The following is a 22,915-nucleotide window of genomic DNA, read 5'->3' as shown; positions in this document are numbered from 1 at the left end:
ACACAAGAGCATAATGTTCTGGCAACAAAAATGCAAGTTGTATTTCTTTCTGAATAAAATGAACAAAACACCACATAAGTAAAGAACATTATAAATGGTATATCAATACAAGTTATTATTAAAATATATGAATGATAATAAATTATATCACAGAATATAAAATGCTCCCTTTCCAAATTTTTTCAACAAGATATTTCTCAATATGGAATATTTATGACTCCTCTGGTGTCTCTCGATTAGGCAGTTAAATGATAATACTCCAATAACATCTCCCAGTCAACCTTCTGGTCCCAGACCTTTCCAAACCGAGCTGGGGCAGAGAACTTTGAAACTGACAACCATACATTCTATGGTTAACTCCGTATGCAAATGTTCATCTAGCTTGGCTGGGCTACAAAACATTATACTGGGTTGGCAAAACCTTCAAAATCCTGAGTGATTCCCACATCATGATGGTACCTAAGTGAAGAATTTTAGCAAAAGAATGATGATGATGGTGATTGTGATGATCACAATGATTTCCCCTCTCTAGTCCTTGGCTTTCCAAATACTATCCTAGCACAGCTCAAAAATATCAGATCAGGTCAACAGGGTCACAGACAGGATTCTAGAGTGCGCTGCCCACCTGTTAATACAAGAACAAGCTCAGAGAAAAAGAAATGCTCAGAGGACACTCAACACTAGGTTGACTGCAAAGGGATGAATTCCACAGCAATTTTCAAAGACCATCTACAAGTGCAGAGGTAATTACAGATCATTCAACTCTAAGTGATAATAAAAATCACCACCACTACCTAAATAACAGGTGCTGACATGAAAACATACTTATTTCATTAGCCACATCCTTCAGTTTTTCCTGGGATCTGCTGATGAGGACAATCTTCATTCCACGCTTGGCTAACTGCAAACAAGAGAGAGAATGAAGACAATTCAGTAAGTACCAGGCAATGCTTTATCAGCCAATGTGACCTTAAAAAATTCTACATGAAAACAGATTCCTTCCTAGTCATTATTACTACTCCTTTCATTACATAACTACACAGACTATAAATACTTCGGTTTAAAGAATTTAGGTTGCACTAAGATCTTATTGACAGGACTGGAAAAAATTAAATGGTTGTTATTCTTTCTTACAAATTGCAACTTGGTTCTACTAAATAAAGTGTTTTTTCATAATCAAACACAGTGAACCTTGGGTCCATGACCTTTCTGTCAGGAAGCTGGATAGCCAGTGCGATTTTATGCAGCCCACCTATGGGTTTTAATTTTCACAAGTGAAAAAATAAAATAATAATTTGCATGGAATGCGCATTAGATTTTTTAATCCCATCACTAATAAATAATCTCGTTGATGTTAATTTTCTTTGGTGTTTTTAAGCAGTATTACGGACGGAACATATCACAGAATTTTCAATCGATCTGTGGGATGTGTTCCGCCTGTATGATGCAGACTAGTCAATATGCACCTACCCTTATACTACTGTGTCGTCACTTTGTTGTTTTGTGTTTGCTTTCACACTTGGCGCCTTCGCCTGTCGTATTGATGATGCAGGTTCCACCATTTCCTATTAGTGTACTGTATTTTTTATCCTGGGTGTGGCCCTCAAATCATTATTTTATTTTAATGCGGCCCGAAGACAACCTAAGTTTGGACAGCCCTGTCTTAGAGCACAATAATATTCCAACACAATGATAGACCACAACTTACTTAGCCATTCCCCAATTGATAAGCATCCCTTCATTTTCCAACTCTTTGCCACCACAAAAAGAACTGCTATAAATATTTTTGTACAAATAAGATTCCTCCCCCTGCCTTTTTTGATATCTTTGGGATAAAGACCTAGCAGTGGTATTGCTAGATCAAAGCATATGCTCAATTTTATAGCCCTTTGGGCATAATTCAAAATTGCTCTCCAGAATGGTTGGATCAGTTCACAACTCCACCAACAGGGCATTAGAGTCCCAGTTTTCCCACGTTCCCTTCAACATTTATCATTTTTCTTTTTTGTCTTCTATTTCCTTCTATTTGCAGTCCCCATGCCACTGTCATCTGGCCACTAATGGAATGATGATATGATTTATTCAAGGTCTGCAAGAAGTCATTCATTTTCCCCTTCATGGTTTTTCACTGTTTTTATGAAGTAATAATGCCCATAAATTTCTACCATACTCCACACACATGCATCTTAAATGGGTGCAGCCCCATAGGTGCCGCAATTCTCCATTCATTAAAGAAAACGAGTGCTTGCTTGCTGCCTCAAAGTTGGGTGAAAGGCTCTTCCGGCCTCCTTGATGTGGCGACTGCTTTACACAGGTAAGACTTCTACAGAGAACGGCACTCATTAGGATCTCATTTTTTGCTCCTCTTTATTTTCCTCATCATCAACAGAGCATTTAAACAGATCCAGTTAAGGTTATAACTGCACCGTGTCATCTCTTTTGCTTTACCAGTTCCAAATGGATTCTGATTTTGCCTGCTTGTTTAAACGAGGCAATGGTCTGAGTAGCACAAAGCCACACAGCTGATTTGGATTTGTCATCTCCATCAGTAAAAGACACAAAGAATCCATTTTGTGCTTTCTTTATGGCTGGCACATTCTAATTTTGAGGGGGAAGGAAACATGCAGGAGATTTGGAGATTAAGCTTCACAGAGGCCTTTGGGATCTTCAATTGTTCCAATATGAGCCACATTGTCTAACACGCTTTCTGTCCCCTTTCCTGTGAACGTGACCCCTCAATGAAGGGTCTGCTGATGTGGTTTGCAGGTTCTTGTCTACTACCACCCTCTACACAAGACTCTGGCACACAAGCCACAAGCACACTCTCATGGGCCCTTTTGTTTACACTTATCACGAGCACTACAAGACAAGATGATCACGCATCCCACACAACGATGTCTCTTTGTGTCTTTGATCACGAAATGAAGCTTTCCCAGTTGAACTTGGGAGTGTGGGTAAAGTTGTCAGTGCTAGAAAAACCAGAACCAAAACCAAACCTTTCACCAGAAATTTAGGAACCAACAAGAGTTTATTGAGTTTGCCAGCAAGAGAGTCCTACCCTCACAGACAGAGACAAAAAAAAAAAACAAACCAGAAACACAAAGCTTATACAGATTTCAATTTAGGCCAGAAGTGGATGGGGTATGGGGTCCCTCAGGATGAGGCAAGGTTTGTTGCTAGGGAGTAGTAACAAGCTTTGCTTTTTCAGCAGGAAAGGTTGCAGGGTAGGGGTTGCAATACTAACAGGGTTAGAGGCAAGATAAAGGAACAACAAACACAATGAAGTTGCTTTATCTTTCTTGGCTACCCACAGAGGCCATCCTCCCATTTAGCTAACTTCTGGCTCCAGATTCAGAAGATGTGGGTTCAAATCTTGCCCTTCATGCTTTCTACTTAAGTGACCTTGAACAAACCAGTATGTTCCCTAGGCCTCAGGTTCTTTTTCAACAAAGTGAAGTAATCCCAGTAGATGATTTCTAAGATCCCTCCCAGCTGTGGACCTATGATGAGATATTCCATGGGTCTCCCTGTTCAATGACAATGATATCAACAGTTATATGATGAACCACAGCACGTGGCCTTCCAGTAGTATGCCAATGTTCTGGTCATCAGACAACGATCTCAGATGGAGAGCACCTATAGCAAGTTACTGTTTACAGACATTCTAAAACCTGTGATTCCTAATGCCCTCTGGTCCTGTGTCCATCCCCTAGTTGAGCAGAAGTTAAAGGGAGCCACACAGTAACAGAGAAGGCCATTTTTTATTTGTTCTCATTCTATGGGCTTTAATGACTGAAGAATTCATTACCTGAAGGACAAATTGTGATGAACCTTTCCATGCTTAAGTGAGGCTGGTTCTTGAATGCAGCCTCAGCCTGGCCCAAATGTACATATTATTGTATTGGAAAACTTGGAAGTTTTTCTAGCTTCTGGCTTTCTAGCTTCTTCTAGCTTCACAGAAAATGACATAGTTTATGCTCTGCTGTCAAAGCCTCTGAGGGCTCAGAAATGCCTCCATGACACAAAAAGGAATCAAAGTAGCACTGTGTGGAGCTATAAAACAGGAAGATGTACACTGGTAAGGTATTTTCCCCAGTTGTGGAACATGTCCAGTGAAGAATCCATGTAAAAAAGATATTTCCTATAGATGGAGAGGTCCTCCAGATGTTCCCATATACAGATGACTTTAAGCTAACTATGTTAAGCCCCAGAATACTGCAAAGCCTTACTGAGAAGACGCCCTCAAAGATCCCCTTAAAGAATCCGGCCTAACAATACACAGAATGGAGAATATTGACTGCTCAAACTGGGATATATACTTAGATGGTCAGCCCACTAACTTATCAGTCTATATACCTTGGACAGACGTTGCAGATGAACAATAAGAATGGGCTGTAGTGTTTCAGGGAAACTCACCTTTTCAACACCAATATTCTTCTAGTGATGCTATATGGCCATGAATCCTGGAACAACATCCATAACCTCCAAGTAATACAAACTGCCAGTGAGGCAAAAGTCAATGGAAAGACACGCGGGGAGGGGGCGGGGCATAAATAGGCTGCTGCTTATTGCCACAGGTGACTGGCGCACAACAAGTGGTATAAACCTTAGCAAGGTAAAAATTTAGGATCAGAGAAGGAGAGAGGCCAGTCAAGGGTAGAATCTCCATGAAAAGGAATCCTGTGAAGTATGAACTGATGAAGAGGGAAGTACAGGAAACCAGAAAACAATGTAGAGAGTGACAACAAGACTGTAAAAACAACTTTAAAAGACCTAAGCATTCTGAGCAAAGCCATGACCAACCATGGCTCTCAAAGATGGCTGATAAAGCATGTTACTCATTTCCTGACAGAGAAGTGATAGAGTCAAGATGCAGAAAGAGGCACACGTTTTCCAACACGGTGCTTTGTGGATTTCTTTTGTCTATGTGTATTTGTTAAAAGGATTCTATTTCCTCTATTTTCAACTGCTGGGGGGAGAGGGGGAGGGCAATTAGTAGTGTCAAAAAAGAAAAAGAGAGCCACTGAAACATTTTTTAAATGTACAGTAAAGAAGAGAAGGAAGTTCAGAAGGAAGCATATAGGAGGACAGCTTTAAAAGTAACATATGGAATTTTTAATGTACTTTTTAAAAAAGCAAGCAATATGAAATGTAGACTCATGGTTTTGTGTTCTGCTAAGTACTAAGAAATTGGGGCGGGGGGGTGCATTTACATCCTAAATAAAAAATTAAGTGAATAAAAATTATTTTTAAAAACTAAATTAATAAAATGAAGGCTTACCTCTTCTGCATATGATTTTCCAATTCCATCAGTACTCCCTGTAACAACTGAAAAGAGAAAAAAAGATAAAGAAAAAGGTTTTAATGTCTAACTCACAGAAACAGTACTGAAAAAAGTAAAATATGTTTGACTTCCTTTACACAAAATCCTACTCCTTTTATAAACTAAAATCTTCTAGCCACTCAGGCAGAAATACCGTAAGAATAGGCCTTGAGCTCATCCTCCAGCCTAGTATTTTGCCTCTAAAACAAGCAGCACCAAAATTTGTTTTATGAAAGGACAAGGTTACCCTTCAAGACTTTAAACTTTAAAAGGTTAAGAATGAATTCCCAAACTTCCTGTTTAAAACTATCATCTAACTCACACCCCCTCAAATTGACCAAGATGAGAAAAGACGAATGTCATTGTTGGAAGGGAGAGAGGCACACTAATACATTGCTGATAGACCTGAGAACTGGTCTAACCATTCTGAAAGCAATTTGGAATTATTTAAGAAAAGTCATTAAACTGTCCATCGCCTCAGACTCAGTGATCCCACTATGGGGCACATATACCTCTAGGAAGTCAAAGACAGGAAGAAAGTTCTTGTTTGTACCAAAATATATTGGAACTTTTGTGGTAGAAGAAAACTGGAAACAAACTGAATACCCATCAACTGGGGGAATGGTTGAAAAAAACTGTGGTAAATGAATGTAATGTAATTCAGAGAAATATAAAAAGACTTCTACTGTTCGGTCATTTCAGTCAGGTCCAACGCTTCATGACCCTATCTGGGGTTTTCTTGGCAAAGATGCTGGAATGGTTTGCCATTTTCTTCTCTAGCTCGTTTTACAAATGAGGAACTGAGGCAAACAGTGTTTTGGTTCAGTGACTTGCCCAGAGTCACCAAAGCTATGTAAGTGTCTGTGGTCACATTTGAACTCAGGAAGATGAGTCTCCCTGACTATCAGCTGTGCTATCTAGCTGCCCCAGGAACCAATATAGGTCAAAGAAAGCAGTGTCAGGAGAATAATATACATGATAATTACAAATATATAAATAAAAACTCCAGAGAATAGCTAACGTACTTCCTTAGAGAGACAGGGAACAACTATAGATATGAATCATCGTATACACTGGCAGATGATTTAGCTTAAGTTATTTCTTTGTTACAATCAATCCATAGATCAGCAGGCATTTATTAAATGTTTGTTATGTGCTGAGCACTGTGCTAAGCGGTGGGAACGCCAAAAAGAATCCTTGTCCTCAGGGAGCATACAGTCTAATAATGGAGGATAGAACATGTACGTATCTCAGCAGAAAAAAAGACAAATACTAGGTATCTACCAGGGCATTTTAATTCTGTGGGGAGATATTTGTTGGGAAGGGCCAGAAGTACAAAACTTCCTTAAAATTACTGTACACACACTGAGAACTCTTCTTCTGCCTCTTTATACTCTGGAAGTTCATCTGCCCCTGTGCAAAGCAATATTGCTTCACTTTCTCATCAAACTGCCTCCTAAAGTTCCAGGGATGTCCTGATCCAGGATTCCAAAATAAGACAAACAATATCCCATCAAAACCTGAGTTCAAATCCATCCTCAGACACTTACTAGCTGTGTGACCCTGGGCAAGTCACTTAACCCTGTTTGACTCAGTTCCTCATGTGTAAAATGAACTGAAGAAGGAAATGGCAAAGCCCTCCCGTATCTTTGCCAAGAAAACCCAAAAAGGGATCAGGAAGAGTGAGGCACAACTGAAAAATGACTCAAGAACAGCAGGCTTCATTTGGGAGCCAGGTGATTTCACTAGATCCTCTCAGCTCCATTAAGTCGACTATGAAGTGGCACTAAAAACAAAACAGAAACACCCCTAAAAACAGTTTCCCAGGAGCTGCCTTCTCTTTCCCTAATTTTATAAAATCTATCTGCTTATATGGGAGTTTCTCTATTCTTCTGATCGAAAAATGATTCCTTTTTTTCTGGACCTCGTTAAAGCTGTCTTTTTTAAAGTACTCTGAGCAGAACAAGATGGCACCCATGGCAGTATCGTGCATAGTTACCCATATCGGGAGAATAAAAATTTTCTATTTGGTTTCTAAAGCTCTTCTTGCTGATGCTCACTGGCTTTTGTGACCAGGACAATATGCTGGGCTCTATTCTGGGTAAACTGATAGCTCAGAGATGATCATCCTATAAATTAAGCTTGGATTACCTTTCCCTAAGTATGTATTTTATATACATGTGCCTATGCTGAAGCTTACCTGCCACATACTTGCCTATTCACATTTTTTCTTCCTAGGTCGTACTAATAATAGCTCAAGATCATAAGGCACATTAAAGTCTATAAACGTGTGTATGTTATCTCAATGGACACTCACAACATTTCTGCCAAGTACTTAATAATTATTACCCTCACACAGGTGAGGAAACTGAAGCTGAGAATGATTAAGTGGCTTGTTTGGGAAGTAAGTGGGAAGGCTGCAGTTTGAATCCAGGCCTTGGGACTCAGGTACTAAGTCCAGAGCTCTTATGAGTACTATCTCTCAAGATGACACGGCCAAAAGTCGCTCTAAGAACATACAGTCTTTGACCAAAACTCTAGATTTAAGTACTATTAGTCATAAATGAGATGGGTGGACTGTTAGTAAGTCTAGGTTTCCCAATTCTAGATTATGGTATTTAAATGTAGAGGTGCAGTGAAGATGGAATTTTTCAACTTCATTATCTTTAAAGAACACTATTCCTTTTGTACATTTAAAATTGCCTGTTTCAAATGGTTGTAAGCCAGTTTTCTTGACCTTGAGCCTAAAAACAGCCTTGACACCTCCAGTCTAGATCAGATCTAGAGGTAGTAAAATGCCCCTGATGGGCAGAGGTGGTTCTCAAGATATTTACAAGCTCCAACAAATTGTGTAAAACCTCTAGAATCAGATTGCTGTGAACAGGGACCAAGGGTACAATATCAAACTTCCTAAGTTAAAAGCAAAACACGAAACAAAATTATTCAGAAAGCCCTCCCGCAGAACAAATTCTCTTCTTCTGCTGGCCATCAATTTCAAGTCAAATAAACGTATTTAGCGTCCCTACTATGTGTTTGGCATTATGGGGAATACACTGCAGTCTAATACAATTTCTTATGAGCATATGCACTAAAACCCTGGGGACACAATGTCATACTCAGCGCATAGTGTGTTGTTTGCAGTCAATAAATGTTAGAGAAATAATTTTATTTTTCACCACCTGTAAACTTCAATCCAAATATTTTCCAGGACCTAAACAATAAAGTCACTTTTCCAAATCCTGCTACTTGTGCTCCTCAAAACTGAATCTAATGTCACTTAAATTCTACTTCACCAGATTAAAGAATGTCAGAATTTCCAAGTTGAAAGGGACTTCCAAGGCCCTCTCAACCAACCTGTAAGGGAACAAACATCTCCTTGATAACACTCCAAAAAAGTAAGCATCCCTTAGTTTAAACATTAGGAATTTTTCCCTTATATCAAGTATAAATTTCCCTCTATGCAATGGTTCTCACTTCTGCCCTCTGGAGCCAAGCAGAACAAGTCAAATGAATACATTTTCAGAAAAATCTTAAAGGGATCAAAAAGTATTTTACGGTAATACAATCACAAAAATAACATCTGAAATACAACTGGCTTTTTTCAGCCATCCTTCCAGTCTGGCTCTTGCTGTGTTACAATGAGCATGACTTCTAATGGCATGGAATAATAATGGCTACTGGGGACCAGGGAGCATCACTTTCCTATCACTGAGGAAATGACAATTCACCAGCTACTTTACAGTCACGTGAATGAAGCTGCCCCTTCTCTGACACACAACCAGCATCAAGTTATTCACTAAAACTGGAGCTTGTGCCAATGATGAAATCAAACATCCCAATGAGCAAAAATAAGTCACTTTATTTGCTTTAAACAGAGAGTGATGACATCTGTCAACAAATAACATTCACTACTTTTAAGGACACAGTCAATGGTCACAGGGCATGCCATTTTAAAAGTTAACTGCCTAATATTTCTTATTTTACCTTAGTACTTAGAAGATAATTGTGGCATATGCCATAAGGATGACAGGCAGCAGAGTCAAAAGACCTACATTCAAATTCCATCTCTGTATGACCTAGGGTGAGTCATTTCTACCCTCTGTGCATACATGATGATTTCTAATGTACCTTCCGGTTCTACAGGTCCTATGATCTATCATATATCCCCTGGTACTACAGTGTCTAAGGATACAAAACCATGCTGTTTGGAAACTGAGACACTGTCTACCTTGTAAACTGTTTACAAGGTCAAAATTCCTTGTAGAGGAAAGACTACTGGATCAGAAGTTGAGGGGAAGGGTTTGAATCCCAGTTCTTCTACATACTACCTGTGTGACCCTGGAAAAGTCATTTAGCTTCCTGAGCCTTAAAAAAAATAAAGTATATATGATTTCTAGTGTCTTCAAGTTCTAAATACTATGATCTCTCCCTACTGTGAACCGGACCTAAGTTCAAATGACCAAAACTTAGTAGGACAGCATAACAAATTCCATAGTTGATACTCAATAGCTGTTAGCCTCTAGAACTACTGTTTCTATGAGCGCTATAACCTTGACACCCAAGTATCTAATTTCATTTAGTTCTATCAAAAATTGGAGAAGATGAGCCAGTACTAATTTATTAGTCATTTACCCGCCCTTACTTTGCTTCAAAATGGTAGAACACTCCCTTGTAGTCAAATAGAGATAAGCAGCATTAGCCAGCCCATTGACCCTGCCTGACACCTTAGGCTCCATTTGGCACCTGGGTTCCAGCAGCTCTTCACCAAAAGGAGAGAAACATGCTTCCTTCTCAGTTCTGCTGTCTTTTAGTGGCGTTTCCTATATGTTTTAGGTCCTTGTACACATTATCATCTTGGCTCTACTTAAATCATTCTGAATCAGTTCCTACAAGTTTTCTACTTGCTACAGCTAACAGACAGCACTGGACTTGATAGAGCAGGGGGATGACGGGCCAAAGGAAAATCACTTTGACAGCTGAGTGGAGGACAGACTGAAGTAGCACCAGGATGGGCAGCTATGTCAGAGGAGAAAATGAGAGAGGTTGGAAAGGTAGGAAGACTACCTTAACAGGACTTGGAAAGGGACTGAAGAGGGTGTGAGAAAGTCAGTTAATCAATAAGCACTTATTAAGTGCCTACTATGTACCAGGATATAAAGAGGCAAAAGACAGTCTCTACCCTTAAGGACCTCACAATCTAACGAGGGCACCAACAAGCTAATGAATATGTGTAAACAAGCTATACAGGGGATAAACAGAAAAGAAGAGCAGGAAGGCACTAGAATTAAGTCAGAAGATGTGGGCCAGGCTTCTAAAAGAAGATGAGATTTTAACTGAAGGAAGGCAGGGAAGCCAAGAGGCAGAGATAAGGCAGGAGAGCATTCCAGGCATGAAGGGCAGCCAGAGAAAACCCCAGAGATGGCATATCTTGTTCGTGGAAAAGCAGGAAGGGTTGAGGATGACCCCTGGGTAATGAGCTGCAGTGATGGGGAGGCTGGTGGTTCCCTCAACAGTAATAGGAAAGTAAGGCTGAGGGGAATTGGGGAAGCCAGAAGAAGATATTAAGTTCAGTTTGGGAGACAGTAAATTTGAGATACCAATGGGACATCCAATTTGAGATGCCCAAAAGGAATTTGGTGACAAAGGACAAGAGCTCAGGAGAGGTTAGATAAATAGATCTGAGAATCATCTGCACAGACATGATAGTTGAATCCACAGGAGCTAATGTAGCATCTAGTACATCTCAACCAGTAAGACAGTAGAGAAAGAAGAAAAGGTAGGCCAGGACAGTCTTAAGGGACACTCACCATTAGCAGGAATAACTTGAATGAAGATCCAGCAAAAGAGACTGGGAAAGAGCAGTAAAACAGGTAGGAGAACCAGGAGAGAGCAGTGTCATGAAAACCAAGAGAAGACAGTGATTAATATTGGCAATGGCTGCAAAGAGGTCAAGCAGGATGAGAACTGAGACAAAAGCAATTGGATTTGGCAATCAAGAGACCATTGATAACTTCGGAGAAAACAGTTTTATTTGAATGATGAGGTTGAAAGCCTAATTACGACAGTTAGAAGAGACTGAGATGGGAGGCAGCAAAGGCAGCAACTGAAGCTGGCTTTCTCAAGGAAGGGAGGATAGATTTAGAATGATAGCAAGCAGGAATTGATGGATCACATGGGGTTTTTAAGGATAGGAGAGACATGGGTATATTTGTAAGCCTCCAATGAACATGGAGAAATTGATTAAAGATTAGTGAGAACATGGGAATGATGGAGGAAACAACCAGCTGGAGAAGACAAGACAGAATGGAATCAGGAATACACACAGAGTTGGCAAGAAAAACCACCTCTTCATGTGAGACAGGAGACAAAGAGAGAGGAGGGGTAGATACCTGACTGACATGAAACAAGGGGAGGAGAAGAGAAAGATCTTAGTAAATGGCCTCAGTTTCTTTTAGTAAAGTAGGAGGCAAGGTTCTCAGCTGAAGGTAGGGAGAAGGAATGATAGGAGAGATCTGAGGAGGGATAAAGGTTTGGAGAAGCAGTGGTGATGACTAGGATGGTGAATCAATTGGGACCAAGGGTAGGGAAATGGGGTGGAGTGAGTGGATGTGTGTATAAAAAGTATCCCCTTGCTGTAGAGGGAGCCCAGTAGACACTACAGAATATAAATTTGTCGTGGACCCAATCAGTAATTTTCTCCAGTTTTGTTCAGCAGCATGAGAAGATGTGTAAAAACAGCAGATGGTGGGTGTAATTCATGGCTGAGTCTTGGCAAGGAGTGATCAGCAGTAAGATAATGAAACAAGGCACTGAAATGTAGAGGATAGAAGAGAGCTGAACTGGTTCACCAAGGAGTTTGGATACAGAAGGGAGAAGGGTGCAGAGTTGTAGACAGAACAAGAGCAACAGCCAGGGCAAGAAGTGAGGGGTAAACAGACTAGACATCTCAGTGAGGATGAAAAACAGGACTAAGGGTTCTAAAGGCAGAGGAATAACAAAAAACTATGATTAGATAAGAAACCACAACACTTCCTCAGCCTTTCCCCAATCAATGAGCACCCACTTTATTTTCAGTTCTTGCCTACTACACAAAATGCTGCTATACATTTTTTAGTATATGGGACTGCCCCTTTGTTTTTGACCTTCTTGGGAGTAATAAATACCCAGTGATAGGACCATTGGGTCAAAGAGTGTGACAGCTTAGTCACTTTTCTCATGCAACTGTAAATTCAGACCTCTCTTTCTATAGGTCTCTTACTATATGAAGTATGACCTCGGAATCCCTTCCAAGACTATGAATCCCCATGTGTAACCTGGAATCAATAAACAACATAACACACATTTTTCCATTCCTGGTCCCAATTTTTTACTTCTTCCAGCGAAGAGGCTTCAGCTGGAGCAAAGCAGTGTGAAGTGCACTGGAACAGGCCTTCAGAACACCTAGCTTGAAAGCCTGCATCAGTCACTAACTAGCTAGCTGTGTGATCTGCAGCAAGTCACTTAATTTCTCTGAGCCATATTTTCCTACAAAATAAGGATGATGGATGAGATGTTCTCTAAGGGCCCTCCCACAACAGACTCTCTGATTAAACGAGTCCAGTGTCATCACATTTATGTATCCAAGAGTTATCCACAGCAATGGAACCTGTAACAAGAAACAAGGATAGTTTCATTATGCTAGGAAGTCAACACTATTGGTGATCCTGCTTAGGCTCTGCTGAGTGTCTGCTTTTTTGGTTTGTTTGTTTTTTAAGAAAAATAAATTAGGGCAGCATCTAAATGATAAAATCCAAGTAGCTGGAACAACTTTGGGGATCTCTTGCCAGCTTCATGTATATCCCTGCTGAATAATAATAAGATTCAAGAGTTGCAACTATTCTCTGGATTAAAAAGACCCTGAATTACAGAGGTGATTTGACAAGCTAAGTAACGATTTACAACAAGATAGTCTTGGAGGGTTACCTGAAGCTCAGAGACTTGACCCAGCTAGTAAACATCAGAGGAAGGATCTGGATTGAAGCATTCCTGACAGTTCAGCACTCTGTGCCTGCCTGCCCACCCCCCACCCCCCTGCCACCATTCTATAACCAAGGAACAACACTACACACATTAAAGAAAGAGTAATGACAATCCCCAAAACAAAAATATTTCCAAGAATCATAATTTTCTAAATGAAAGGTAGTTGATGGATCCAAACATCCCAAGAACCTCATTTTACGGTTAAAGCAATGTGCCCAGAGCAGGGGGATGACCTGTCCAATTTCTTAAGAACTAATGGGAGAGTAGAGGCTAAAGCCCAGTTATTATGACTACCAATCCAGGCTTTCCACACATTTGCATCTTAGTAACAAGACATATCCAAAATTCCATTCCTTCTATTTACATACCATTCCATACCTTTCAACACCATCTCTAACTTATATGTAGACAGTTATTTGCATGTAGCCTCCTCCATTAGAATGTGAGCGCCCCGAGGGCAGGAACCATGTTTTTTGGCCTATCTTTGTATTCCCAATACTTCAGAACAGTGCCTGGCCCACAACTACCTGAGGTACCTCACTGAGAATTAGTGGCCATCCAATAACAACTCATATTTACATACTGTTTTAGGTTTATACATCACTTTCCTCAAAATAACCTGGTGAGTTAAGCATCCAATAAACATTTATTAAATGACTGCTAGAAACAAGGCACCACAAAAGGCACTGGGGATATGACAAATGCAAAACAGTCCCTATATTGAGGATGTTTACTTTCATTATCCATCTGAGTTACAAAATGGCCAAGTCTTTACCACTCCATACATGGTTTAGTCCAATAACCAGCTGGTGTCCTTGTCTCCAATGTCTCTTCACTCAACATATCCTACACACAGCCAAGAAAAATGTTCTTCACTCAACATTTTCAATGGGCTATTGTCCTGGTAAGAAGCCTCCAAAGGCAAAGGAGGGTATTGGAAACAGTACTTTAACACTCAGAATCAAGTAACCCGGGTTTGAATCCCAGTTCTAACAATTACTGGCTGTGAGACTGTAGATAAGTTACTTAGCTTCTATGAGACTTGGTTTCCTCCTCTGTAAAGTGAATATGACCCAACCCGTCCCACCTACCTTACAGGACTATTGTGGGAAAAGCACTGTGTGAGCCTTCAAATACTATGTGAAATTAAATAGGTCCTTCAATGCTGTCAATCCACAGGTCCACCATTCTATCACTCACCTTATTTCTCATGACCACCCTACAAAGACTTCTTCTCTAGCCAAGCAAAGTCTAGCTGTCAAGCCAACCCCTACACAGCTGGTTCTCTATTCCACTGTGGGGCTGTTTTGTTTTCTGACCTTTCTCCTCCCCAAGATTCAAGTTAGGTCCCCCTCCTTTAAAAATCAGCTCAAGATTCTGTTCCTGTCATCCCTAACACTCTCATTTCACTCTGATGACACCTTTCTCAGCATTCCCTGTGACTCACTGTCCTCTGCCATTATTCAAAGCCGGACATTTCTTGGTAAGCACTGTCTTTTTCACAGACTGTATGTGATCTATATTCTCAACCAGACTGTAAATTTCTCAACCACAAGGACAGTCATATTTAATATGACATTTCACATGTAGAGGGCACCCAAGAAGTGATTCTGTTGCTGAGTGAAAATATCCTTGTCAAGAAAGGACCTGAGTCTTATTGTTCCCAGTTTTCTTACTGGTTTTCTAAGGCAGAAAGTGTAAATGGGGCTACGCCATGGCCAGAAGAGAAACATGATGGCAATCCACCAGTCACTCAACAGATACTTAGTAAGCACCTACTATGTGCAATCAATTATTCTCCCTTGCCTTTTTCAACACTGAAATAAACAACTTCCCAGGAAATATAATTAGTAGAAAATGAAGTCTGCCTCAGTACATGCTGAGTCTATAGATAAATTTTCAAAGGATGCTGGGACTCTGTGACCAAAAGAAATGATTTTTATTGCTAGAGAGTTGCTTCATTATCATGTTCCAGGGTGGGTGTGAAGTGAACTAGCCCACGAATTAGTTTTCAGCCCCAGAGGCAAAGGGAACTTTGACTATTTTGGCTTTGTGAAAAGCCAAAGACTGCATTATCAAGCTAGGCACAGTCTACTCTCCTCCACGCTCGTACTGGCTTCCACCAATTCACTCAATGGTTATGGGAACGGTTCTATCTTGATACAGAAAAAGAGATGAGTTAAGGTCCTTCTCAACAAGGAAGATAAAAGAACAAAAATCTAGCTATCACCATTAGTACCCATAACTCCACTCGAGAGGTGTTGAAGATAATACATACTGTATTAATGTATGATGAACGGAATCCAGGTAGACGGAGAAAAGAGAAAAGATAATGAGAGAAATATTCTGGCACACAAAACCACAATCTAAAATATGCAAGTCTTTGAGAAGACTGAACCTGGCAAGTATAAAGACGATCCTTATTTAACACCCAGAAGTGTCCTGTTTGTTAGAGATTATATAAAATATTGGCAACTGACCAATGCCTAGTTTCCAGATTTTTTTGTAGTCAATAAAAATATTTTAGTTTGTGTAGGTTAAAAATATTCTACTCTTTGTCCTCAACTTGCTAGGAACAGATATTTTTAGCAAGAACCCAATCAACCTTATCAAAATCAAACATCAAAAATAGACTGGAGGAACACTGGAAGCAAACACACTATTTTTAGCTCCTCTGTCTCTCTTCCCTGTCGTTCCCCCACCAAATCCTGACTGCAAAGCCCATGCACCAGTGCTCACTTATTCCAGGCAGGTCCTCCTTGGGATCCTTTTTTTCCCTGAACACCTGAATGCTGAAAACACTCGATTGATTAAAGATTAATACTGCCGCAAACCGTGACAGCTGCCTCTCGTCTGACTGCTTGTGGGGAGGGGGAGAATAGGGAATGACAGAGAGCTTGCATCAGTATTCCTCTTGGGGATCTATTGCATGGAAAGAAAATTGGTATTTCAATTCCCTTTTGTTGCTAAAAATAGCAGTCCCAATTGATTCCAGCAAACAGGGCACCGGCTGAGCAATGCCGAATTTAGAAACCACTGAAGTCCCAAAGAGTGAATGCTAACGCAGGCCAACACATGCCAGCTCATATCGAACAAAGAACAAAGAAGATAAGCATGCGTAGTGCAAATTAATAAGACAGCAGCAACTTCCTGCATTTTTATTAAAGCAAAACAGAGACAGTGGTGCAAAGGAGGAAAAGATCAGTATGACCTGCAGTCCCAATCACATTGAAATGGAAGTCATTTTGCTGGGAAAGAAAATGATCTCTTCAGAAATGGACTATGAAGTGCCAGGAATGCCATCTTTTCTTTTCAGACTTTGCCATCAGAAATATAACATATACACACGCATACATATATACAAGTGGTATATATACAACTTATAAATGAGTCACACATCCAAAGAACAAGTCCCAACACGAGTGTGCCCCTCAGAGTCACTACGAACACCTACAGGTTCCAAAGGAAAAGAAGCGGTGACAATCTGGATGAGCTCACGGAAGGCAATCCTAAGGGGGCAGATTTCCAGGCAGGGCCATCTTCGTGGACAGGCAGTGCCTGTAGCCAGCCCAAACCACCTTCCCCCACACCATCTGGCATCTCTGTCATGCTGCTTTGTGTCTCTTACCCGAGTTTGTACCAGACAGAGTCATTTGGGTTAAGAAGTCTCTGCATTTAAAAAATGTAAATTCTTCTGGGAAGGCTAGGGGGAGGAGGGGGAGCTATCAGTCATTCACATATTAATGTGAATTAGTTCAACAAGATTGCTTTTCTCTAGTTAAATGACTAAGAAAATGGACATTTTGATGGGGAGGGAGGAGAGGGCAGAGGAGGAGGGTATCCTTGTAAGGGCCTGAGGAGAGAGATACAGAAAGAGAAATGGAACTAGAAGAGGGAGTTCATCTAAGGCCATTCCAATACCCAGGAAAGGGGTGAAAACCTCTCCTTCCACACTTTCCTCCTCCTGTATTAAATATTTCAACCACCTGATCCCAGAACCAAGATTAGCACTATTAATACCAGAGTTTAGCTACATTACCAATTAAATAGGGTCCTATCATGTGGCCTAGAAACCTAGCCACCATATCACAGCGTTCTTATGGATAAAAGTTCGCTGAATTCCAAACACCTGACTTAGAAATGAACTTTTGAAATAATCCATTTCTAAGTTGGAAATGGTCTACAGGCAAATACCACATCCCTTCACAAATGGTGAAGGTGCTCACCTCACACCCCACGCAAAACACATCTAAGCAAAGCAATTCAAAGGCCCGAGAACGCTGAGCACCAAATTTCCAGTTTACTAGGATGAATCAAATCAGGAGGTAATAATATTGAGAGTACTCCACCAGCCAACAGAAAGAGGACAACCAGAGATGACTCAGCTACAAGGACAGAAATATCTAGAAGTTGTAGCAGAAAAGAAGCATGAGTCAGGGAAAAATGCAGCCGGAATAATGAGCTCTTCCAACCTGGCTTCTAGCCTGGCTTTTCAGGCTTAAAGCCATTACTTCCCTTCATCCATTTTCCAGTCTAGGCAAACAGGCCTACCTGCGGTTCTCTGTCAATCACAGTATTCACTATTCATTCTACCTCCCAACTCCAAGCCCCTCCACGCCTGGAAGGCATTCCTGTTTCACTCTCTTCTTAAAATCCTTAACTTCCTTCAAGACTCAGCTCAAGTACAACCCCAGGCTTATCAACTCCCCCATCTGGTAACCAAGGTCCTTTACCAGCAGCTTCTTCTATTCCCCCCCCCCCCAAGTCTTCTTGAACTTCCTTTTTGCTGCAGTCAAGACAATCTTCTAGGCATCACTAAACATGATTTGCCAGATCCTATACCTGTGCTATTCCCCACACCTCAAACATCACGTGGCAGGAACAAGCCTAGATCGAATCAGATCTTAGCTCTAGTCCAAACAAGGTCTTTCTCTACATGACTGTAGGACCAGAGGCAGCTCACTCTATAACTTGGCCTTGGCATTCTCATCCATCAAATTACCAAATCCAAGGGCTTCTTCTCAGACCTCATCCTTCTTGGCCTCTGCAGCCTTTTGATACTGTTGATCATCTCCTCCCAGACACTCTTTCACCCTCAGGTTTTCATGACAGTGCTCTCTCCAGATTCTTCTCCTGCCTATCTGACCCCTCTCCTCAATCTCCTTTGATAGTTCTTCATCCACGTCACACCTACTAGGTGTCAAGATGTCTTCCAAGGCTCCTTCTTAGGTTGCCTCTTATAGTGAAAAGTCATTATCTCATCTGGAGAATCTCATCAGTTCCCATGACTTCAATTATCTCTATGCAGATAATTCCCAGATCTATACATTAACCTGGTTTCTCTTTGAAGATCCAAGCTGACGTCAATAACTGTCTTTTGGACATCTGGAATTGGCTGTTCTACAGGTGACTCAAATTGAATGTATCCAAACCAGACCTCATCATCTTTCCCCTAAAAATCTCTTATTACTCCCGATGACTTCTTCCCAGTCACCCAGGCCTATAACTTCTATGCCATTCTCAAGTTCTGGTGCTCCATATATCTAATCTGTTACCAAAGCTTATCACTCCTACCTTCATAACATTTCTTGTTCACATAGTTGCCACCCCAGTTCATGCCCTCATTGTGTCTCTTCCCCTTCCAATCCATCCTCCTCCACTCGGATGCCAGGGTGATTTTTAGAAAGCCCAGGCAATTCTGACTATGGTCCCTTCCTCCACTTGCTCAAAGACTTTAGTGGCTCTCTATTACCAGCAAATATAAACTCCTCTGTCTGGCATTTGATGCTCTTTATAACCTAGCCACTTTCCTACCTTTACTCCCCTGAATATACCCCACAATCCAACTGCACGGGCCTAGCCCATCTACCGGCCACATGTTTTTGCACTGGCTGGCTCTCATGCCCAGAGTGATGTGCCTCCTTCCCTGGTGCCTCTCAGCCTCCCTGGCTCCCTCCAGGACTCAGCTCAGATCCAGCTGTCTGGAGGAGGCCTTTCCCAGTCCCCTCTGAGATTCCCTTCCACCTACTCAGCAGAAATCTTGTATAGAACTGCTACTTTCACACAGTCTATTCCGTTAGAAGGTGAGTTCCTTGAGGGCCAAGACTGTTTTTGCCTTCCTTTGTAAATCCGGCGCTCAGCACAGAGCCTGGCACATCTTAAGAACCTAATAAATGCTTGTTGATGATGATGATAAACAAATGGACAGTCAGTAGTAGATCTTTGTTTACCAAAGGGCAGGAAGACAGCAATAAAGTCAGCTCATTTCAACAAACAACCCCTCACTTCCATTACCTAATGAATGCCCTGTGTGCAGAACCACTGCAGACACAAAAGCAAGCCAGTTTAAGTTGATTTCTTGTTGAAAGTTTTGACAACCTTTCCAAATGGAAGCTCTTTTAAAAGCACCATCTGGGAAAGGGCTCTGAGGAGGGATGGAGTAGGCAAGGCTATTTACGCAGACTTCTGCTTACCTCAGGAAAGCTGAGAGAGCGGATGCCGTCTGCTAGCTTTAAGTTCAGAAGCACCTTCCCTCCCCAGAAGACTAACGGTGCTCCGTAAACATATAAGCTGATAATGAACAATAACATGATGCTCACTGTTCAGCCTCTGTCTGCGGCCCATGCCCCAGGTTTGATGGGGACGCAGCCATTGTGTCCATTCTAATGAATTAGCCATGCTCTTGTATGGGAGTTATAACATTATTCTCAATCAACAAACATTTATTAAGCACCTACTATGTACCAAACACTGTGCTAATGGCACAAAAAGAGGCAAAGGACAGTTCCTGCCTTCAAGGACCTCACAATCTAACAGGGGAGACAATAAGCAAACATATATAAGCTTTATACAAGATAAATGGAAAATAAATAAGAGAGGGAAGGCACTTGAATTAGGAGGGGTTGGGAAAGTCTTGTAGCAGAAGATGGGATTTTAGTTGGGACTTGAAGGAAGCCAGGGAAAAGCCAGGAAGTAGAGACAAGGAGGGAGAGCATTCCAGGAATGGAAGACAGCCAGAGCCATCTCAGTCATGGAACAAGACAGCCAGTGTCACAGGCTCAAAGAGTACATGGTGAGGAGTGTAAGAAGATGGCAAAGGTAAGAGGGGTCTAGATTACGAAGGGTTCTGAATGCCAACGAGGAGTCACTGAAATTTATTGAGCGGGGAGATACGGTCAACTTGGAAGGACCTGCACTTCAGGAAAATCATTTTGGTGGCTGGAGGATGAATTCAAGCGGGGAGAGATGAGGCAGGCAGACCCACCAGCAGGCTATTACTACAGTCCAGACGTGAGGCAATAAGGGCCTGCATCAGGGTGCTGGCAGTATCAAAAGAAAGAAGGGGGCATACTCAAGATTCTGGAAAGGTGAAATCAATAGGCCTTGGCAATAAATTGAACATAGTGGGGTGGTAGTGAAGAGTTGAGGATGACACCAAGGTTACCAGCCTAAGAGACTGGAAGGATGAAGGATGATGTTGCCCTCAACAACGATAAGGAAGAGAGGAAATAGAAAGTGGGGAGGATTTAGGGGAAAAGAAATTAGTTTAGTTTTGGATATATTGAGTTGAAGATGTCTACAGGGCATCCAGTTTGAGATGTCTGAAATGCAGGTGGAAATGCAAGATTGGAGGTCACCAAATTGGTTAGAGCAAGATAAATGAATTTGAGAATTGTCAGTACAGAAGTGATAAGTAAATCCATGAGAGTTGATGAATTCACCAACTCAAGTCACCTAAAGGGAGAAGAAAAGAGTGCCCAGGACACAACCCTACGTAAGATCTACCATTAGGGATAGTGGTGCGGATGAGGATCCAACAAAAGAGAATGAAATAGGTCAAATAAGTAAAAGGAGAACCAGGAGACTGTAGTGTTCCAAAAACCTAGAGATGAGAGTGTCAAGGAGGAGAGGGTGATCAACAGTGTCAGACTGCAGAGAGGTTAAGAAAAAATGAATACTGAGAAAAAAGGCCATTGCATCTGGCAATCAGGAGATCGCTGCTAACTTTGGAGACAGCAGTTTCAATGGAATTATGAGGCTGGAAGCTAAATTGGAAGAAGAAAGTGAGAGGAAAGAAAGTGGAGGCATCTATTGCAGACAGCCTTCTCAAGGAGTTCCGCCACAAAGAAAAGATGACAGAGAGGATGCTAGTTAGTAGGGATGGAAGGATCAAGTGAGGGTTTTTTGAGTGGGGGGAGACATGAGCATGTTTGTAGGAAGCATGAAAGATAGGATATCCAAGTGAGTTTATAGAAAGTCATCCTCTAGTCAGGAAGACATGGGAATTGGAGTCCTGCCTCTGATATAACATGACTGTGGAATTCTGGGCAAGTCACTTTCTGTCCCAGTGTGCAGGTGACCATTTAAAAGATTAAGTCACAAAGAAGGTGCTACCCTGCATTGGCAGTAGAAATTCTGCACTGGGAAAACTCCCCTGACCAGGGTAATTCCAGCTTCAATTCTCATGTCTACCCCTGGACAGAAGGCACTATGCCAGGTACTAGGGATACAAAAACATCAACAAAACCCCTTGCCCTCAAAGGGCTTACTTTCTATGGGGAAGACAAGAGGTACTATCGAACGATATACAAAGCAAATTTAAGGTGTTGCTTGCCACAGAAATGGGAAGTTTGGAGGAAGGATGGCGAGAGGAGAGATAACGAGCTCCAATGTGGACCCACCAAGCCTGGGATGGCCACGAACGTCCAGTTATGTATCCAACAGACAGCTGGTGATATGGGGCTGGAGCTTAGGAATGATATCTGGCTGCACAGATTGTAGGGTCATAGCTTTAGAGCTAGAAGGAATCTAAGAGGTCACTGAAACCAATCCCCTCATTTTATAAATGAGAAAAAACACCCAGGCAAGTTAAGGGCCTTGTCCAAACTCACACAAATCATAAGGGCCTGTATTCAAACCTAAGTTACCTGATCCCCAAACCATGCTCTTCCCACTCTACCCCTCCCCACCTCAGAGCTGCAAGTCACCTACAGACAGATGATATGCAAACTCATGGGAGCAGAGGAGAACATCAAGATAGGTGACACAGAAAAAAGATAGCCAAGATGGAGCCCTGGAGGACACTTATGGTTAAGGGGTAAGACATGGGCCAGTAGACTGAGAAGGGGGGACAATCAGGACAGAGATGAGACAGGGGAGACAAGAGAGGCAAAGTCATCACCCAGGATGTCCATGCAGGCTGCCTTCCTGCCACGCCTGACTAAATGCTTTGCATTGTTGGGGCCCCAAAAGATTCATCATCTGGGTGGCTAACATTCTGGCAAATGAGCCTTTCTACATGTAGCCAGATGGATCCTTGGACAACAGATCATCTTCAGGGCCAAGACTCATTTGGTACAAGCTGCAATAGCCTAGACTCCATCTGCAGAAGTCACCTCCACACCAGGAGAAGGCTCCCATAGGGCTTTAGTGCAGGAACTTCTTAAGATCATTATATCTGTTATTCATTATTAAAATTCATATTGGTACAAGACATATTTACCGTATACTTTATTACCTTCTTTGAGCTTCACAACAGGCCTAAGGCAGAGAGAGGCATTATTATCTCTACTT

The 22,915-nt window shown here is 41.5% G+C and overlaps 1 protein-coding gene across 1 annotated transcript in view; it reads right to left on the bottom strand.

Annotated features, from left to right (window-relative positions):
• Window positions 1-22,915, bottom strand: part of HSD17B12 (hydroxysteroid 17-beta dehydrogenase 12) — a 148,549-nt gene that overhangs the window by 93,871 nt on the left and 31,763 nt on the right. The window contains exons 2-3 of the mRNA XM_036764894.1: window positions 5,282-5,328; window positions 826-901 (exon numbers count right to left, since the gene is read on the bottom strand). Of these exons, the coding sequence (XP_036620789.1) occupies window positions 826-901; window positions 5,282-5,328 (123 nt within the window). The remainder of the gene's footprint in view (window positions 1-825; window positions 902-5,281; window positions 5,329-22,915) is intronic.

This window comes from Trichosurus vulpecula, chromosome 6 (genome assembly GCF_011100635.1).
Source record: "Trichosurus vulpecula isolate mTriVul1 chromosome 6, mTriVul1.pri, whole genome shotgun sequence".
Lineage (NCBI taxonomy): Eukaryota > Metazoa > Chordata > Mammalia > Diprotodontia > Phalangeridae > Trichosurus > Trichosurus vulpecula.
Note: the sequence above shows the minus strand (reverse complement) of the source record. Positions and strands in the feature narration are given on the sequence as shown.